The 21239-nt window shown below is 42.9% G+C and overlaps 1 protein-coding gene across 2 annotated transcripts in view; it reads left to right on the top strand.

Annotated features, from left to right (window-relative positions):
• Positions 1-21239, top strand: part of LOC139378979 (adhesion G protein-coupled receptor L3-like) — a 300766-nt gene that overhangs the window by 202423 nt on the left and 77104 nt on the right. For both annotated transcript variants that reach the window (XM_071121642.1, XM_071121641.1), the window contains exons 9-10: positions 3568-3753; positions 6310-6348. In XM_071121642.1, coding sequence (XP_070977743.1) covers positions 3568-3753; positions 6310-6348 — 225 coding nt within the window. The remainder of the gene's footprint in view (positions 1-3567; positions 3754-6309; positions 6349-21239) is intronic.

Below are 21239 nucleotides of genomic sequence, written 5' to 3'. Positions count from 1 at the left end.
GAGTGCTTCTCTACACTCCACACACTGTCCACACAGGGTCGGGGTTCTCGAAGAAAGGCAAATTAAGCCGGTGTAATTGGATCTGCTAATAAACACAGAGGCAATGATTGCAAGGGATGGCCAAGTAAATCATGTGAGACCCTTTGCCTTGTACACCGCAGTCTCTCCATAATGCTTCTATTAATTCCTTTTATAGTACACTACTTTTAACCAGAGCCCTACGAAATCTGTTCAAAAGTTGTACACTACATAGGGAATAGGGTGTCATTTGGGACACAGTCCCAGACTTTGACTCCTACAGTGCATTTGGAAAGTATTCAGACACTCAGCCTTATTCTGAAATTGATTTAAATGTATTTTTATGTCATCAATGCACACACAATACCCCATAATGAGAAAGCAAAAACAGGTTTAAGAAATGTTAGAAAATGTATAGAAAAAAAACCCCTGAAATATCACATTTACATAAGTATTCAGACCCTTTACTCAGTACTTTGTTGAATCACCTTTGGCAGCGATTATGAGTCTTCTTGGGTATGATGCTACAAGCTTGGTACACGTGTATTTTGGGAGTTTCTCCCATTGTTCTCTGCAGATCCTCTCAAGCTCTGTCAGGTTGGATGGGGAGCGTCGCTGTGCAGTTATTTTCAGGTCTCTCCAGAGATGTTTGATTGGGTTCAAGTCCGGACCCTGGCTGGGCCACTCAAGGACATTCAGAGACTTGTCCCGAAGCCACTCCTGCGTTGTCTTGGCTGTGTGCTTAGGGTTGTTGCCTTGTTAGAAGGTGAACTTTTGCCCCAGTCTGAGGTCATGAGTGCTCTGGAGCAGGTTTTCATCAAGAATTCTGTACTTTGCTCCGTTCATATTTCCCTCGATCCTGACTAGTCTCCCAGTCCCTGCCACTGAAAAACATCCCCACAGCATAATACCTCCATCACTGTGCATCACCCTAGAGATGGTCTAAGTTTCCTCCATACGTGACACTTGGCATTCAGGCCAAAGAGTTCAATCTTGGTTTCATCAGACCTGAAAATCTTGTTTCTCATGGTCTGAGAGTCTTCAGGTGCCTTTTGGCAAACTCCAAGTGGGATGTCATGTGCCTTTTACTGAGGAGTGGCTTTCGTCTGGCCTCTACCATAAAGGCATGATTGGTGGAGTGCTGCAGAGATGGTTGTCCTTCTGGAAGGTTCTCCCGTCTCCACAGAGGAACTCTGGAGATCTGTAAGTGTGACTCGGGTTCTTGTTCACCTCCCTGATCAAGGCCCTTCTACCCTGATTGCTCAGTTTGGTCGGGAGGCCAGCTCTAGGAAGAGTCTTGGTGGTTCCAAACTTCTTTCATTTAAGAATGATGGAGGCCACTGTGTTCTTGGACTTTCAATGCTGCAGACATTTTTTGGTACCCTTCCCCAGATCTGTGCCTCGACACAATCCTGTCTCGGAACTCTACGGACAATTCCTTTGACCTCATGGCTTGGTTTTTGCTCTGAGATGCACTGTCAACTGTGGGAAGTTATATAGAAAGGTGTGTGCCTTTTTCAAAATGATGTCCAATCAATTGAGTTTACAACAGGTGTAGTCCATTAAAGTTGTAGAAACAGCTCAAGGATGATCAATGGAAACAGGTTGCACCTGAGCTGAATTTAATCTCATAGCAATGTGTGTGAATACTTATGTAAATAAGGTATTTAATTTAAAAAAACATTTTTTATACATTTGCAAAAAAATCATTGCTTTGTCATTATGGGGTATTGTTTGTAGATTGAGGATTTTTTAAAAATTGAATCCATTTTAGAATAAGGCTGTAACACAACAAAATGGCGAAAAAGCCAATGGGTGTGAATACTTTCCGAATGCACTGTACTGTATGTATAAAAAATCAGAGGAAAGAAGTGCATCATCCGTGAACACAGCCGACTAAACACAGATGTCTGACTTGGTTAGACTCCTAAACATGGCCCAAAATATATGTAGCCCAAATGCTCTCTCTTGGTCTTCACTAAACCCGAGGCTAATCGAATGCAGGAAGCTATAAGCGTTCTAAAAATAGAGGGACCTTAGGAAAAATAGCAGACCTTCGGAACCGTGCTCCAAATCAGATCCAACCTCACCTCTTCAATGTCCCTGTTGAATTTACTGTATATCCAGATTTTAAATGTCTTCAAACTGTGTTTAGCACTCTAATTTTGACCAGATTACATGTTATTTCTGAACGGTAGTCAAATCTCCTGCAAATGAAAACATTTCCCATTTGAATGGAACAGGTGTTATTCAATTAAATGTCTGGGTAGTAGAAACAAAGAAAGCGAAACACAAAGTTATTTTTTTCGTAATCCAATTCAAGATAAATTAAAAGCACAGAAACACATTGCACTATGAAATGAGACTCCTCTAGACATCATTAGGCCTCTCTGCTTGGCAGATTTATATGTTGTAATTTAAAAACCAAGAGACACGACGACTACAAAGCGGTTGCTAGTTTGTGGGCAAATGGAGACTCTTCGGAGACAGTCTCATCCATGGCTTGAGGAGATGTTTTATTAAATTGTTTCCCTCAGAAAATGTAAATAGGTACTCTCTCCAACCAAGTGGCGTACATAGGGAATGATTCGTGGTTGTGCTTTGAAAACATTTGTTTCTCTTCCTCCGGAGTCTAAATAAAGAGCTGCTACATGCAATACAACAATAGACTGAGAGAGAAAGAGAAGGGGGGGGGGGGGGTAAGTTGATTGGTATAAGCAATATGGTGTAACTTCCACCTAGTGAGGCAAGGTCGAGCTATTATCAGATTGATTACAAATGTCAAATCATCTCTGATCTCCACAGGTGCATAAGGGCGTGGGGTTTAGGGGATGATTTGGGATTGGGCCAGACAATCGGAGCTCGAGAGGGGGGATTATTGAGGATAGATGGAAAGCAGAAAAAAAAACGTATTTCATACCTAAAGACCGCCAAAGTCAAGACTTTTAGGGGAGACTTGTCTCGATAGTTGACTTCATAATTGTTTCCTGATAGTCTATTAGCCCCCGTGTGCATTCAATTAAACATTTCCTCATTTCCTCACTATTCAATTGGAGGCAATAGTGATATAATCAGGAAATCTGTACATGCTAAACATTATTTTCTAACTTCAAACATTTTGTATAATGCCGTTTGTCATGTTTGAAATGTGTATATTGAAAATAATAAGTTGAATGCAGAGTATGTGTTTAGATACAGGGAGACGGATGACTGTAGGATTGTATTTATTTATGATGTAATAGTGTTTGACTTTGTCACAAATTTGAGACCGGAATGGATTTGGTTTCTAGCAACTTTAAATCAAATCAAATAGCATAAAATAGTATATACTTATACAGTGGTCATTCAGAAGCATTGAATGAAATATTGAATCCTCATATTATAGATTTGAACCAATCATATTACACACTGGGTTCATGTTTGGCCAGCCCATCTGCATTTGCCCAAACTGCCTGATAGTCAGTGGTTAATTGCATACTGTGTATGTGTTCAATGTGAATATGTGTCTGCCATCATGATTGGTTAAATATGTGTATGTTGTTTTTCCAGCTCAAAGCAGGAGAGACTGCAGCCATCATTGCCAGGGAGCTGTCGGAGCAAACTAAGAGTAACCTTCAGGCAGGGGACATCACCTACACAGTCAAGGCCATGGGTCAGCTTGTGGACCTACTTGACGTGCAGCTGAGGAACCTTACCCCTGGAGGCAAAGATAGTGCAGCCCGCAGCCTCAACAAGGTAGGTTTCTACCTCCAGTCTGGGAAAAGCAATGGCTGTGTCATTTCCTTTCCTCGTCTCCTTCCCTTCGCGACTCGTTGATTTGACAGATTGTGACAGGCGGGAGCAACATAAACAGTAGGGTTTCCAACCTTTCGCTTCGCCTATCCAGATTGTTCAGCTCAATGGTCCACCAAGGACACAGGATGAAGAAAAGAGGATATATATGAGAATTGATTCATAGCCGAAGGAAGAACTGACTTTATTCACCTTTCTTTGTTTCCTTCAATCTCTGAAACTTTCTTTTTCACCGGTGGAGGCCAGACAAGGATTTCAAGCCAGTCAAACCTGAACAGTGGGCATTGTTTTAATGATCTGTACTCCGGCCACAGCACTGTCATACCAAATTATCTCCTGCATTATTTCTCGCATCTAGCGATCTGCCCGGCCCTCAAAAAAATAAATAATCTACAAGCAGCCAAACGCAGGGGGATATCTTAAAGCCTCACCGCATAGGCTGTTCTGCTTTATATTACCAAAAGTCAGTTGGGGTTATAACTAATTATAACAGCAAACGCGTGGGTAGGATTATTCCAAAGTAGGTAGACTTTTTAAAGAGGTCATACGGATATTCCAGGCACGTCTGAAGCGGTTCTCATGCCATGCTCGTTTCTTTCTAATGACAGAGGAAATGTATTAAACATAGCTGTTTTCTAAACCCAAGAGTGCCTGAGTTTTTTTGTAGCCCCAACCTAATGCAATTATTCCCAAATTCACAGTTGGGTACACATAGGGGCACTCAGGCAATGTGACGCAACCAATGGAAAAGCAAACATCAGTGAAATTCAAAATGTCAGCCGTTAATTTGTTTTAGCGGCTTCACTTGTAGTGGAACAATAACACCTGTTTCCCAATAGCTTTTTTTCACAGACTTTATTTAATTGCCGCATGCAGCCAGATGCCTCCATTGAGATTTAAGTGTCATTCCCTCCTTGGAGAGCGAGGCGATGGTGATAGCCAACGGGCTGAGGAGAAATCTGACGGCTTGCACTTCTGATCTCTTTATCTATGGCTTTTACGAGGTAGCCATCTTGAAAATTAAAAGTTAAGAACAGTTACAATTCAAACTACGTTTTATGGGAGAGGATCCTTGATTTTTATTGTTATAATCTTGTCGTAAAACTGGAGCCAATGTTCTATGAATATACAGTATGTAAAAAATAAACATTAGCCTAGACTACAGGGGCTGCAGGTAGCCTAGTGGTTAAGATCGTTCGGCAGGTAAACGAAAGGTTGTTGGTTTGAATCTCCGAGCCGACTAGGTAAATGCCAATGTGCCCTTGAGCATGGCACTTAACCCTAATTTCCTCTGTAAATTGCTCTGGATAAGAGTGTCTGCTAAATGACAAAACATTTTCATGTATTTATTTTTTTGACTTACGTCTTCTCTTATGATGATGCCAAAAAAGATAATGTCTAGAACAAGGAAAGCTACTACTGGGAGAATATTATTTTCCCCATTTGATCATTATCTCTTAGATAAATACACTAACTACCTAGTACACCAAGGATTTATGACAAATCTCCCCTAACACTCTCTCTATACTATTCAAGGTTATCCTCTCCGTTCTGTCCTACATCCTTTCCCCTTTAATCCCGGCTGGCATAGCAGACCCTAGTGCTGGTGCTCCACCTCTCTCTCTCGCACGTGTGTTTACCTCTGAGTTCAATCATTTTGACACAATCTGCTAAGAGCTAACAGAATTAAAGATCCCTTTGATAGTGAGCACAATGCTTCTCCGCCGGCAGACAAGGAGCCGATTGAGTTGGCAAACACCAAGATCTGTGGCACTTTTATGATCAAAGTGTCATGCGAAAGGCACTAACGGGACCATTTCCAGGAAAATGGGCTGACTGATGTGAAGGAGTGAGAGCTTTCCTTTATGAGGAAGACACCACCCATCATAGAAAACCAGGAGCGCATCAGCATTCCCTCTATGCTACGCGCTACAGCTAGGCTAGGCTAACAAAGTAGGCTTCTGTTTATTTAGTCTGTTCCCAGCCCAATGCTACGTGCTAGTCTAGCTAGCTGTCAGTACTCCAGTGCTAATTCGAAATCTCTACATTCTGTATTGACCTGCTAACATCAGTCCCAGGTATGCGAAACTCCTTCAGGTTTAGCTTTACTCCTGCTGGGACAAGGTTTCCAAGTTAAATAGTTATTCTTTAGTTCCTTTTTTCCCCTCCACTTACCCACAGGTACAAGCGGTAACCTTGAAACTCCAACTTGAAAGCTGAACAATGTCTCAGCCACAATCCCCACTTGGGCTGTGTGGCTTGTTTCTGCTCTAATTGACTAAGATTCTTTGTGATGTTTTCTATGAGAGGGAATAATTAATGTGCATGCCGTTTTTCACACAGTTTATGTAAAATGAGAAAGTCTTAATTAGCCAAAGTCAAGAGGTGACTTTTTGTTATATATTTATTTTCTCTCTTTTCACACTTTATTTCATACTAATGGAACTTGTATGTCGTGTCAACCCTTTGCTAACGGTTATTTTTTCTGGTGGTTTGCAGCTGCAGAAAAGAGAGCGCTCTTGCCGGTTTTACGTGCAGGTATTTTGACTCTTATCTTTCACCCAGCTGCCTACCCTTCCCATCCGCAATGGTGCTGTGTTTTGGTGTAACCATGATTTGTGGCTTGTTGCCCCACCATAATGTCATGCTTTGTGCTAATGATAGTCTTGGCTGTGAAGGCATTTGTTGCTCAATGTTGGGCCTGCCAAGTAAACTTTGATCTTGTAAAATTGTGTCTGAAAACTTGGATCTAAACATACCACTTGGGGCAGCAGGTAGCCTAGTGGTTAAAGCGTTGGGCCAGTAACCGAAAGGTTGTGAGATGGAATCCCCGAGCTGACAAGGTAAAAATATGTTGTTCTGCCCCTGAACAAGGCAGTTAACCAACTGTTCCTAGACCGGCATTGTAAATAATAATTTGTTCTTAACTTGCCTTGTTAAATAATAAAAAAGAAAAAAATGTATTAGTGTAGATGCAACTATTGCTAGTTGCCATTTTTTTTATCCAAGTTGTTGCTCATCTCACTTTGTCTTAACCACATCCCAATGTCCTAATTCTCCCGCCAACCCCCACCCCTGCAACCAATTCACATAGCCACCGTTTCCCAGCATGTTTTGCTTGTTAATGCTGTCTTCATGCCTCTGTGTTTGTGTCGTGATGGTTTTTGATGGTAAAACAACACTCCAAAGAAGAAACTGTATAAATACTGTATGTAATGCATACTATATTATAAGATCCTCGGTTGGTCATGGTTGAATAGGTAATGGTCTACATATAAATGTCAAACAAGATATCAGGTTTTTTGCTTGAAGGAAATGTCAAGTATGTTTTCACTGCTGGAGACGCCAACAAGACGACCGACTATACAATACGTTTAAGTTGTTTTCTTAGATGAAATAAAGGGAGCCATATATAATCATCTATAGCAATATACTTGTTCACAACACCACAATAACCTGATTATGTCATTCTAGCATATACTCACAGCTTTCACGTTGTTATAACCGTCAGTGGCTATGCACTCGCTCAAAGCCACCATCAAGTAATTTCCTCTCAATGCCCCAAAGATTTCCACATTTTTGTGTAATAAGTAGATATTGTTAAGAGCCAAAAGTGATCTCATTTTAACCAAAGCAAGTAAAAAATCCGCCGTCCACCAGTACTCCCCTGACAGGCAAGACTCACAGGGGGGGGGGGGGGGGGGGGTGTTATGACTCTTCATGATGCATAAAGCATGTGTGTCCCAATTTGTAGGGCCTCCACAGCTATATCTTGAGCTCCAGTGTGGATTTGATGTCCCGGCTCATCGGTAAAATGTCATCAGAATCTGTTCTACCTTAAGAGCTACCGGATGAGTTGACATGCGTGCTTCCCACCGCAGAAGGTTCCTACAGCTTACAGATGCTGTCCTACATTGTCTGTGGCAGTATCACATCTGTCAGGCAACATGAATTTGATTGTTTCAAATATTTTGCGGCATGTCTGAACTCACTTCAATACATATGGGTTGTTTGATTGAGCATTTTCCAGTGGATGAAAGTGACTATGGAGCATGTATAAGTGTGCACAGCATTTGAATATCAGTTGGCTTTTTGCAAATTCTACATTTGAGTCATTTAGAGGATGCGCTTATCAAATCAAAATCAAATCAAATGTATTTATATAGCCCTTCGTACATCAGCTGATATCTCAAAGTGCTGTACAGAAACCCAGCCTAAAACCCCAAACAGAGCGACTTACAGTAGTGAGTGCATACATTTTTGTACTGGTCCCCCCCCGTGGGAATCAAACCCACAACCCTGGCGTTGCAAGCGCCATGCTCTACCTACAGAGCCACATTTATTTGTACTTGTTTCTACATTGTACAATACTGGTGAATACATCAAAACTATGAAATAACACATATGGAATCATGTCTTCACTATTATTCTACAATGTAGAACATTTAAAAAAATAAACACCCTGGAATGAGTAGGTGTGTCCGAACTTTTGACTGGTAATTTACATGGGCAACTGTTGAACCGTGCACTGGCGTCGACTCGATACCTTCCCTGAGCCTGACAGTGTCAAACAAACATGGATGGAATCTCATTCGACGAACCAGAATAATGGAACAACATCTGCTGGTCTTCTGTAAACGCAGACATCGATTGTGCTGTGTCATGGCTTTGAGGGACTTTCATTGATTAGGGAAATTGAGCAGTGTTTTCTCCAACTAGGCCCCTGGTGGTTCAGGTAAGTGAGATTAGTGGAAGCATACAAAACAAACCAGGGCAGATGGCTTTCTGCCGCACCTGCCTGCACAGACCTAGACGCACGCACTTGAATGCATGTACACAAATAGACAGTCACACACACATCCTCTGTTTTGATACCGGGCTGAGCACGCCATGCACAATCATTGCTGGCAATGAGGTAGAGGCATTATGTTAAACACAGTCTTCTCAGGGTCAAAAATACCTTGAAAAATCAAACAGATTATAGCAGTGCGAGGATGGGCTTGGGTGAATTGACTGCCAGTGCACGTCGGAGGGCGTGGATGTTATTAAGATTGGTGATCAGGTATGCAGTCCCAACCGCTCGTTAGCCCCCTAATTGCTGGTTAGGAGGATGGAGCAGGTGTTTGCTCTCTAATGGAGATGAGAGGAGCCTGGTTCACCATCTTGATTTAGGGAATCCATCTTGTTTTATGTGGGGTGCTTGACAAAGCCATTTGCATGCCACCGGATCTACCCGAGACCATTATGGAATAACATCTTAGGAAGAGATTTGAGGTTGTCAGTAGTAGGCCAATATTTATAGATAATTCAACATGTTCTAGAGACACCTTAGTTGAAAGTGTTGAGAATATTGGGTCCCACATTAAGCTAAACATGTATTTTTAAAGCTTAATGAAGCCTACATAAACCCTTCATAAGGTCTATGTGGATGCGTGAGGAATTGTAGTATTCAGTGACTATATATACTGTAAATAGCCTAGAGCATCATGGGAATTGTCGGTAGCTTTTCTTTGCTCCCTTTTTTGAAAATAATATCTAACCTTCATTTACTACAAACATTCAGTACAAACCAGCCTCTCTATGTTCACCCTAAAGGATTATGTCCCTATCAGATACATAAAAGGCCTGTGGTCTGTGATTTCGAACAAACATAATCAAAATGGCACCCAGCTTTCTATCCTCTTTGGTGTATTAACTACTATCTTGTTTAGGTGCTTTGACACCATGGTTGGCCAATTACAGTGATTACATCCCCTTTGCGTCAAACTAAGGTCAAACGCCCTTGTTTAAAATGGCTGCGACACACAATATTTCCAAAGGGATACGATTTTCAGCCAAGTGTATGTGGAGTTAAGGGATTTATCACATGGTATGACTTTCCTAGCTCCAGTAACTCTGAGTTGAGTATTAAAAATGGGAATTGTATCTCCTGGCGCGAGTGAAGGTCGTAAACCAATAAAATCCGGGATATAGAGAGGATATTGGGTACTGATCCCTTGTTCACCGCAACTCCCTCTCCCCTTCTTCCTCGTATATTGTGGTAACTAGTGATTGTGTCACAGTAGAAGGCGACCTCAGAAAGGCCGGAATGGAAGGGGGGGGGCGCCTTGTCCAAGAGCGTAATGAGATTATAACATTTTATCGGCGGCCAATTTGTTAAAAGATGAGGTTTGTTAAAATGACCACATACTCATAAAGACTTCCCCGTCTAGCTACCCCCGACAACCATTCTGTCCTGCGGTTTACTGTCTACAGACTCCACCCTCGCTATGTTATATGGACCGTGTCTGTTCACGGTCAGAGTTCGACAGCAGTAAAATAAGGTCATTCAATGAAAAAGTACCTCCGCCTCAGAACTGTACATTATTTTGTAATCTACTAATAGACACCATGGAACTTCTCATGAAGTGTCTTCCTATTGAGTTCATTTCTTGGAATTTGCATGGTGAATAGACTTGATTTGGGGTCGTAGTTGACTTTGCGACAAGGTGCTGTCTGTTTTTACTCTCCCTTGTTAAATAATGAGCAATGTTCCTATTGACACACCTTTGCATTAGCTTTCTTGAGTGTATCTGCTTCTTTTTATGTTGTATGCCCCGCAACTTCCTCAACAGAACTATCGATGGCGGATATATTAGTAGTAATTGCGTTTATTGGTAGTGTGCAGCCGTAGATTGAATTGGTCACCAATTTACAATTGGATCATGTAACGTAGCTGTGGAAATTTCTGGAGCATTTTTTAAACGTCACAGTCCACTTTATTGATAACCAGGAAGCATTGGAGTGACTTGTTGAGATTGGTCATGCATATGCTGGCAGTCGCGTATTGAGGACCATTGAGTGAGCAGGGTTGAAGGGTCAAGCACACTGAGAATACTCTACTGATATTGTGGCATGACCACATTATATTGCAGAGTATATTGTAGAGAGTGAGAGCAAAAGAGGGGGAATAGAAAGGAAGATGGTAAAAGACCCATAGGCACCAGCAGTGTGAGGCAGAATTGGAGTGAAGGAGCAGATAATATTTTCCAAACGAACATGTTCCAGAAAAAGATAGGGGATGAGTGGAAAAGGGAAGTGGAAAGTGAGGAAGTGCGAGTCGGACTTGCGCTCCATCCCTCTTCCGTTCCGCTAAGCCGTTGACGGGAGTTCAGGCTCAGCCAGAATCAATTTCCCCGACCTGGAGTTCATTTCATCAATCAGCGCGCGCGCACACACACACACACACACACACCACACAGGCTGACTTGGACCAGTTCCAGGCACCAGTCTAATATCCCACCCCTTCCATCCCCTTCATTGGTGTATAGCAATCAGAGCGTGCAACAGAACCGTGTACTGTCTACATTCGGTTTGTTGTTTTTCTGAAACTGTTTTCATTAAATAGTTTTTAATCATAGCTAAAGTTTGTATTGCTATGGATTCCTCGATGCGGTCAGCCTTTACGGCTGGGACCGTAAGTTTGTCCCAGATTCCTGTTAAGTAGCAGTTAGCTGCTAGCCATCATGAAAATAGAGCAAGCTAACGCTAGCAGTGCTAGCCCACCAGTGTTTCTATCCACAGCTGGGCACAAATGCTTCAGGTGTGGGATTATTTTCACACAATCACAAGATGAAGATAAGGTTTAACTGCAAAATGGACGAGGATTTGTCTGCCCTAAATTCACCACCATCAAGCATTTAAGGGAAGAGATCTTCCTGCTGTTAGCTCGGCTGCGAGGAAAGGAAAATCTGTTTTCTAAGTACACCGACCTTGCTGTAACCCAGGCAAACCAAATCTGTTTTAAATGCCTCCTATAGCAAAGCTGTCGATGACTCGGGCGGCCTGATCTGTCCCAATCCAACTGACAGATGTTCAGCTCAACTCCGCGACCTGTGGGAGACTGGGCACTCGCAAGGCGCAGGAGATCATGAGGCAGTGTGGCCACCCATCTATCCAAGAACATCAGATCCAGCTATCAAACAGCTTTGCCCCGCATGAGACGGACCTACCATCCCCGGGAGTCAACACGGATCCTTGGTGTATACCAACAGCTGGCGGCCGCCCAGTGGCACCCTCCCCCACGGCCACCACAGTTCACCAGGTCGATTCCATCACTATCAGTGTGGGCAGCTAGATGGTGAGAGATTTTGGCCTGCCTACGGTCTGTGGACTGTCCACGGTCCACTGTCACCCAGGAGCCTGTGGTGACCACAGTATTGACACCATCACTCACGTAGGTTATAACAACCCTGGTTTTAGGCGATCTGAGGGAGGATTTTATTAAAGACCCTCACTAGCACAGGGAAGAATAATGAATTATCTCCCATGCTACAAAAGGGGTTCGGAACATTTCAGCTGACATTTTGCCCTAAATGAGTACCTATAGAAACTTTGCAACAACAGGAATGTCTCTTTTTGTGACAACTTTGATTTGCTGTGGGAGCAACCAACACTTTTTTTAAAAGAGACTGGATTCACCCTAACCGCAGGGGTTCCAGGATTATTTCCAGCAACTGTTTTAGAGACTGACGGACAGGGTCTGGTAGTGCTCCAGGTGATTTTAATCTTTTGAGTTCTATGGACTTTATACAACATGTTATTGGGCCCACCCTAACCTGCAGGTATACTCTGGACCTGGTTATTACCAAGGGGCTTTCTATTGACATATCCTCAATTGTTGATGTTGCTTTATCTGATCACCACTGTGTATTTCTTGCTGCCTTGTTGCCCATACCACAGGGTAATACTGAATGAATTATTAAGAAACGCTATATTACCTCTGAAGTTGCTACAGATTGTATTGAGCGTATGAACAATACTCCACCACCTATTCTGCCTTTCTCTTGTGATGATTTAGTTGATAACTTAAGTAGCAAATTAAGGGAAACCATTGATGCCATAGCTCCAATAGAGTTGAGAAAGGCCACATCAAAACTGAGAGCCCCTTGGATGAGTGAGGAAACTAATAAATGGAAGAGAAATTGCAGGTCATTATGATTTTCCGAGAAAGCAACTTGGCATATATAACAATTAGAAATGCCAGACGGGCTCATTTTCCTAAGTTGATCACTAATGATCAGAATCATTTGAGAGTGCTCTTCTCGACCATTGATGGTGTGATAAATCCTACCCCCGCAAACCTATGTGCACTTTCCCCCACATCTAAACGTGATGAGTTTATGGTGTATTTCAGAGATAAGATAACAAACAAACAAAATTAGGCTGGGTATCAGTCAAGCAAGACCTGATGAGAAGTTTGATACTGTATGTACGCTAGCCCAGTGTTTCCCAACCAGGGTTGCTAAGATTGGGGGTACTTGGCCTATCCACAGGGGGTACTTCAGAAGACTCATGAGACCATAGGCTCACTGGTAAAATGCATATGAAGGGGTACTTCAAGGGTAATCTGGGCAGAGCAAAATGTACTTAGCGGTACAGTAACCGAAAATGGTTGGGAACCACTGCCCTAGACTACTACGCAAAGGCACTATGGATTTATTTTCCCTGGTTGACATACATGCCTTCTCGATCCTATGCCTCTCTCCTATGCCTTCTTCTTCAAAGAAAAGAAAATAAAATCTGAATAAGTGCAAGCTATTGTTAATCACTCTGTTCACAGACACTTTCCCCACTGCACTACAAACTGCTATGGTAAAACCCCTTCTGAAGAAAAGTAATTTAGATTCTTCAATTATTAGCAATTTTCGGCCAGTCTCCAACCTGCCATTCTTCAGCAAAATTCTGGAGAAATTGGTGTTCAAACAGCTAAATAACAAATGTGCCAACTGTATTTTTGAAAAATTCCAATCTGGTTTTCGTGGCCAGCCTTAGTTAAAGTGCTAAATTATCTTAGAGCCACCACAGATGCCAAACAGCTCTCTGTCCTTGTACTCTTGGATTTAAGTGCTGCGTTCAACACTGTTGACCATGATGTCCTTCTGGACAGGCTGGAGATGTGGGTTGGCCTCTATGGCCCAGTTCAAATTGGTTTAGGACGTATTCAAGTTTTTTGTCATCATTTGTGAACATAACTCTGAGAAAATTCATATCTCATGTGGTGTTCCAGAAGGTTTGATTTTTGGGCCTAGTACTAATCAGTTTATATACTGTATGTTACCCCTTGGCAGCGTTATCAGAAAGCACAGCATTCATTTTCACTACGACGCAGACAATACACAACTTAACATAGGATTTTAGAGCCACGGATAAATTATTAGACTTTATTAGTGATTTAAATACTTGGATGGCTCACAACATCCTCCAGCTAAATCAAGAAAAGACAGAGGTAATTATTGTTGGAGCCAAAGCACAGCTAGAGAATATGGCCACACATTTTAATTTACAGGCAATAAGGATAAAACAGCAGGTAAGAATCCTAGGTGTTATTTTAGATTCTAAACTCAATTTCGAATCACTCATTAGGATTGTGACCAAAATAGCTTTTTATCACCAGATGAACGTTGCCAAAGTGTGGTCGTTTTGCTCTAAGGCTGATACAGAGAGACTCATCCATGCTTTTATTACAAGCAGGCTTGACTACAGAAATGCTCTCCTGTCTGATCTACCCAAGAAAGCCATTGGTCAACTGCAAAACATACAGAATGCTGCTACATGGGTACTGACCAAGACCAGACGGAGAGCACACATCACTCTGGTTGTAAGGTCTCTGCACTGGTTGCCTGTGAGTTTTAGAATACATTTTAAGATTATTCTATTGGTTTTTAAATCAATCCATGATTGTGCACCCCAATACATGTCAGACATGCTTTTAAGTTATGAACCCAGTAGGTCCCTCAGGTCCTCTGGCACTGGCCTTTTAACTATCCCAAAGCCAAGGACCAAGAGGCATGGAGAGGCAGCCATTAGTTACTGTGCCCCCTGCCTCTCGAATAGCCTGCCAGAGAACCCGAGGGGAACCGAAACTGTGGACATTTTTAAAAGAGATCGTAAAACACACCTTTTTAGCTTTGCTTTTCCTTGGGGTGCTTTTTAGTCGCTCAGTTTTTATTGTTATTCTTTTGTTTTTTTTTATCCTCTTGTTGTGTAGTAAATGTTTCAGTTGTTATTTTCATAGTTTTTATTTGTTTTTTTCCTGTGAATCACATTGTGTTGCATTCCATGTCTGAAATGTGCTGTATAAATAAAGCTTGATTTCATTTGAAATGACTGCAGCAAGATAAGTTGGCCCTGTTCGGATTCTTCTAGATTGCATCCTTTCTTTACCCCTTATTTGGAATGATCACTGATCTGATATCAATCTGGATTGGTTAAAGCAAAGTATTGGAACCTGTGCTTTAACCAAGTAAAAATCAAATCAGTAAGTACTCAAAGAAGGGAGAGAGTACAGAAGGATGTAATTCACAAATATTAGAACAGCGTATTTTTCTTGCCCAGTCATCAGCTTGTTACAACCATAGCATTCGGGGGTGTAGGCTAGCTAGTTGATGATTAACATTTCCAGACCAGCCAAAAACCAGGAAGTGTTGGTTTCCCTGGGTGTCTTGGATCTTTCAAGAGAGCAGAGGAAACTAGGTGGGGGGGGGGGGGGGGGGGGGGGGGGACAGAAACATAACAGTGGTTGAAAGTTTGGAGCTCTCTGAGCCGAACCACTGCTTCTGACAGATGGAGAAGCAGTCTGTCTGCAGTAAGGCATCCACACTCCTCTACTCCGCTACACTGAGTGTGTTGTGCTGCTTGAGTACATCCCTCTCGGCTCTCTCTATCCCTCTCTCGCTCCCTCACTCTCTCTCCCCCTTTGGAAATAAGAGGCTCTTGTGAAAAGAGTTTGTTGTCCCCAGGGGTAAACCGTAGATCTCATTTGTCTGTGAAGGTTGCCTGCTAGACTTGTAGACTCGGTGCTAAGCTTAATTACTCAGACTTATATATTTCTTGCCCAGAATCCTTAAACGTGCTTGCCACAGTCTTCAGAAAGTACACAGGGGCCTCCCAGGTGGCGCAGTGGTCTAGGGCACTGCATCGCAGTGCTAGCTGTGCCACCAGAAACCCTGTGTTTGTGCCCAGGCTCTGTCGCAGCCAGCCGTGACTGGGTGGTCCGTGGGGCGACACACAATTGGCATAGCGTCGTCCAGGTTAGGGAGGGCTTGGCCAGTAGGGATATCCTTGTCTCATCGTGCACCAGCGACTCCTGTGCCAGGCCGGGCACAGTGCGCGCTAACCAAGGTCGCCAGGTGCACGGTGTTTCCTCCGACACATTAGATCTGGAATAGATAATACAAAGTAAAAAACATGTGTTTTTTTGTACCATCTCTGAAACACAAGAGAAAGCCCATAATGTATTATTCCAGCCCAGGTGTAATTTAGATTTTGGACACCAGATGGCAGCAGTGTATGTGCAAAGTGTTAGACTGTTCCAATGAACCATTGCATTTCTGTTCAAAATTGTGTATCAAGACTGCCCAAATGTGCCTAATTGGTTTATTAATACATTTTCAAGTTCATAACTGTTCACTCTCCTCAAACAATAGCATGGTATTATTTCACTGTAATAGCTACTGTAAATTGGAGAGTGCAGTTAGATTAACAAGAATGTAAGCTTTCTGCCAATATCAGAAATGTCTATGTCCTGGGAAATGTTCTTGTTACATAAACCTCATGCTAATCGCATTAGCCTACGTTAGCTCAACCGTCCCGCTGGGGACCCACCGATCCTGTGGAGGTTAACTAATTAAGGAGCAACAAAGAAATAACAGTAGCGAGCTATATACAGCAGGGGTACTGGTACAGAGTCAATGTGCGGGGGCACCGGTTAGTCGAGGTAACTGAGGTAATATGTACATGTATGTAGAGGTAAAGTGACTATGCATGGTTAATAAACAGAGAATAGTATAAAAATGGGAGTGGGGGGGCAATGCAAATAGTCTGGGTAGCCATTTGATTAGCTGTTCAGGAGTCTTATGGCTTGGGGGTAGAAGCTGTTAAGATGCCTTTTGGACCTAGAACAGTCTATGACTTGGGTGACTAGAGTCCTTGGCAATTGTTTGGGCCTTCCTCTGTCACCACCTGGTTTAAAGGTCTTGGATGGCAGGAAGCTTGGCCCCAGTGATGTACTGGGTTGTACGCACTACCCTTTGTAGTGCCTTGTAGTCGGAGGCCGAGCAGTTGCCATACCAGGCAGTGATGCAACCAGTCAGGATTCCCCTCAATGGTGCAGCTGTAGAACTTTTGGGGATCTGAAAACCCATGCCAAATCTTTTCAGTCTCCTGAGGGGGAATGGGTGTTGTTGTGCCCTCTTCATGACTGTCTTGGTGTGTTTGTGTACCATAATAGTTTGTTGACGATGTAGACATCAAGGAACTTGAAGCTCTCAACCTGTTCCACTAGAACCCTGTCGATGAGAATGAGGTCATGCTCGGCTGGCCTTTTCCTGTAGTCCGTAATCATCTCCTATGTCTTGATCACATTGAGGGAGAGGTTGTCATCCTGGCACCATACTGCCAGGTGACAGCCTACAGGGAGGAGGTCAGTCTCGTCGTTGTCGGTGATCATGCCTACCACTGTAGTGTTGTCGGCAAACTTAATGATGGTGTTGGAGTCATGCTTGGCCATGCAGTCATGGGTGAACAGGGAGTACAGGAGGGGACTGAGCACACACCCCTGAGGGGCCCCTGTGCTGAAGTCCAGGATTCAGTTGCAAAGGGAGGTGTTTAGTCCCAGATTTGATAGCTTAGCGATGAGCTTTGATGGCACTATGGTGTTGAACGCTGATAGCATCCTCACATAGGTGTTCCTTTTGTCCAGGTGGGAAAGGGCCGTGTGGAGTGCAATAGAGATTGCATAATCTGTGGATCTGTTTGGGCGGTATGCAAATTGGAAGGTCAACATTCACAAGGCCTGCTTCAGTGTTGTTTGACTCGAGGTGAGCATACAGTTATTTAGCTCGTCTGGTGGGCTCGTGTCACTGGGCAGCTCGCAGTTGTGCTTCCCTTTCTTGTCTGTAATAGTTTGCAAGCCCTGCCATATCCGACAAGTCTCAGAGACTGGTTTGTACTATGTATTGACGCTTTGCCTGTTTGATGGTTCATCGGAGGGAATAGCGGGATTTCTTATAAGCGTCCTGGTTAGAGTCCCGCTCCTTGAAAGTGGCAGCTCTACCCTTTAGCTCAGTGCGGATGTTGCCTGTAATCCATGGCTTCTGAATCCCGGAACATATTCCAGTCTGTGCTAGCAAAACGGTCCTTTAGCTTAGCATCTACGTCACCTGACCACTTCCTTATTGAGTGAGTCACTGGTACTTCCTGATTTAGTTTTTGATTGTAAGCAGGAAGTAGGAGGATAGAGTTATGGTCAGATTTACCAAATGGAGGGTGAGGGAGGGCTTTGTACGCATCTCTGTGTGTGGAGTAAAGGTGGTCTACAGTTTTATATAAAACAAATGGTTTTCTCTCTGATTGCACATTTAACATGCTGGTAGAAATGAGGTAAAAGAGATTAACGTTTCCCTGCATTAAAGTCCCCGGCCACTAGGAGAGCCGCCCCTGGATGAGAATTTTCTTGTTTGCTTAGGCCTTGAAATACATCCACATATCTTCAAACTCAGTGCCTCTTTGCTTGACATCATGGGGAAATCAAAATAAACCAGTCAAGACCTCAGGAAAAACAATTGTAGACCTCCACAAGTCTGGTTCACCTTGGGAGCAATTTCCAAACGCCTGAAGGTACCCCATTCATCCGTACAAACAATAGTGCGCACGTATAAACACCATGGGACCACACAGCCATCATACCGCTCAGGAAGGAGACGCGTTCTGTCTCCTAGAGATGAACGCACTTTGGTGCGAAAAGTCCAAATCAATCCCAGAAAAACAGCAAAGGACCTTGTGAAGATGCTGGAGGAAACAGGTACAAAAGTATCTATATCCACAGTAAAACGAGCCCTATATCGACATAACCTGAAAGGCAACTCAGCAAGGAAGAAGCCATTGCTCCAATACCGCCATAAAAAAGCCAGACTATGATTTGCCTATGGGGACAAAGATTGTACTTTTTGGAGAAATGTCCTCTGGTCTGATGAAACAGAAATATAACTGTTTGGCCATATTGACCATCTTTATGTTTGGAGGAAAAAGGGGGAGGCTTGCAAGCCTAAGAACACCATCCCAACCGTGAAGCACGGGGGTGGAAGCATCATGTTGTGGTGGTGCTTTGCTGCAGGAGAGACTGGTGCACTTCACAAAATAGATGGCATCATGAGGTGGGGAAATTATGTGGAAATATTGAAGCAACATCTCAAGACATCAGTCAGAAATGGGTCTTCCAAATGGACAATGACCCCAAGCATCCTTCCAAAGTTGTGGCAAAATGGCTTAAGGACAACAAAGTCAAGGTATTGGAGTGGCCATCACAAAGCCCTGACCTCAATCCTATAGCACATTTGTGGGCAGAACTGAAAAAGCATGTGCGTGCAAGGAGGCCTACAAACCTGACTCAGTTACACCATGTCTGTCAGGAGGAATGAGCCAAAATTCACCCACCTTATTGTGGTAAGCTTGTGGAAGGCTACTCAAAACGTTTGACCCAAGTTAAACAATTTAAAGGCAATGCTACCAAATACTAATTGAGTGTATGTAAACTTCTGACCCACTGGGAATGTGATAAAGAAATAAAAGCTGAAATAAATCATTCTCTCTGCTATTATTCTGATATTTCACATTCTTAAAATAAAGTGGTGATCCTAACTGACCTAAGACAGGGAATTTTTACTAGGATTGTCAGGAATTGTGAAAAACTGAGTTTAAATGTAGTTGGCTAAGGTGTATGTAAACTTCCGACTTCAACTGTATGTATGTTCAGTGGGGCAAAAAAGTATTTAGTCAGCCACCAATTGTGCAAGTTCTCCCACTTACAAAGAGGTCATTTTCATCATAGGTACACTTCAACTATGACAGACAAAATGAGGGGGAAAAATCCAGAAAATCACATTGTAGGATTTTTAATGAATTTATTTGCAAATTATGGTGGAAAATAAGTATTTGGTCAATAACAAAAGTTTATCTCAATACTTTGTTATATACCCTTTGTTGGCAATGACAGAGGTCAAATGTTTTCTGTAAGTCTTCACAAGGTTTTCACACACTGTTGCTGGTATTTTGATCCATTCCTCCATGCAGATCTCCTCTAGAGCAGTGATGTTTTGGGGCTGTTGCTGGGAAACACGGACTTTCAACTCCCTCCAAAGATTTTCTATGGGGTTGAGATCTGGAGACTGGCTAGGCCACTCCAGGACCTTGAAATGCTTCTTACGAAGCCACTCCTTCATTGCCCGGGCGGTGTGTTTGGGATGATTGTCATGCTGAAAGACCCAGCCACGTTTCATCTTCAATGCCCTTGCTGATGGAAGGAGGTTTTCACTCAAAATCTCACGATACATGGCCCCATTCATTCTTTCCTTTCCCTGGATCAGTCGTCCTGGTCCCTTTGCAGAAAAACAGCCCTAAAGCATGATGTTTCCACCCCCATGGTTCACAGTAGGTATGGTGTTCTTTGGATGCAACTCTTTGTCCTCCAAAAACGACGAGTTGAGTTTTTACCAAAAAGTTATATTTTGGTTTCATCTGACCATATGACATTCTCCCAATCTTCTTCTGGATCATCCAAATGCTCTAGAGCAAACTTCAGACGGGCCTGGACATGTACTGGCTTAAGCAGGGGGACACGTCTGGCACTGCAGGATTTGAGTCCCTGGCGGCGTAGTGTGTTACTGATGGTAGGCTTTGTTACTTTGGTCCCAGTTTTATGCAGGTCATTCACTAGGTCCCCCCGTGTGGTTCTGGGATTTTTGCTCACCGTTCTTGTCCTCATTTTGACCTCACAGGGTGAGATCTTGCGTGGAGCCCCAGATCGAGGGAGATTATCAGTGGTCTTGTATGTCTTCCATTTCCTAATAATTGCTCCCACAGTTGATTTCTTCAAACCAAGCTGCTTACCTATTGCAGATTCAGTCTTCCCAGCCTGGTGCAGGTCTACAATTTTGTTTCTGGTGTCCTTTGACAGTTCTTTGGTCTTGGCCATAGTGGAGTTTGGAGTGTGACTGTTTGAGGTTGTGGACAGGTGTCTTTAATACTGATAGCAAGTTCAAACAGGTGCCATTAATACAGGTAACGAGTGGAGGACAGAGGAGCCTCTTAAAGAAGAAGTTACAGGTCTGTGAGAGCCAGAAATCTTGCTTGTTTGTAGGTGACCAAATACTTATTTTCCACCATAATTTGCAAATAAATTCATAAAAAATCCTACAATGTGATTTTCTGGATTTTTTTTCTCATTTTGTATGTCATAGTTGAAGTGTACCTATGATGAAAATTACAGGCCTCTCTCATCTTTTTAAGTGGGAGAACTTGCACAATTGGTGGCTGACTAAATACTTATTTGACCCTCTGTATGTATGTATGTATGTATGTATGTATACATCTGTCTATATATAATTAATTGA

Source organism: Oncorhynchus clarkii, chromosome 21 (genome assembly GCF_045791955.1).
Source record: "Oncorhynchus clarkii lewisi isolate Uvic-CL-2024 chromosome 21, UVic_Ocla_1.0, whole genome shotgun sequence".
NCBI classification, from domain to species: Eukaryota; Metazoa; Chordata; class Actinopteri; order Salmoniformes; family Salmonidae; genus Oncorhynchus; species Oncorhynchus clarkii.
This window is presented reverse-complemented; position numbering and strand designations above follow the sequence as displayed.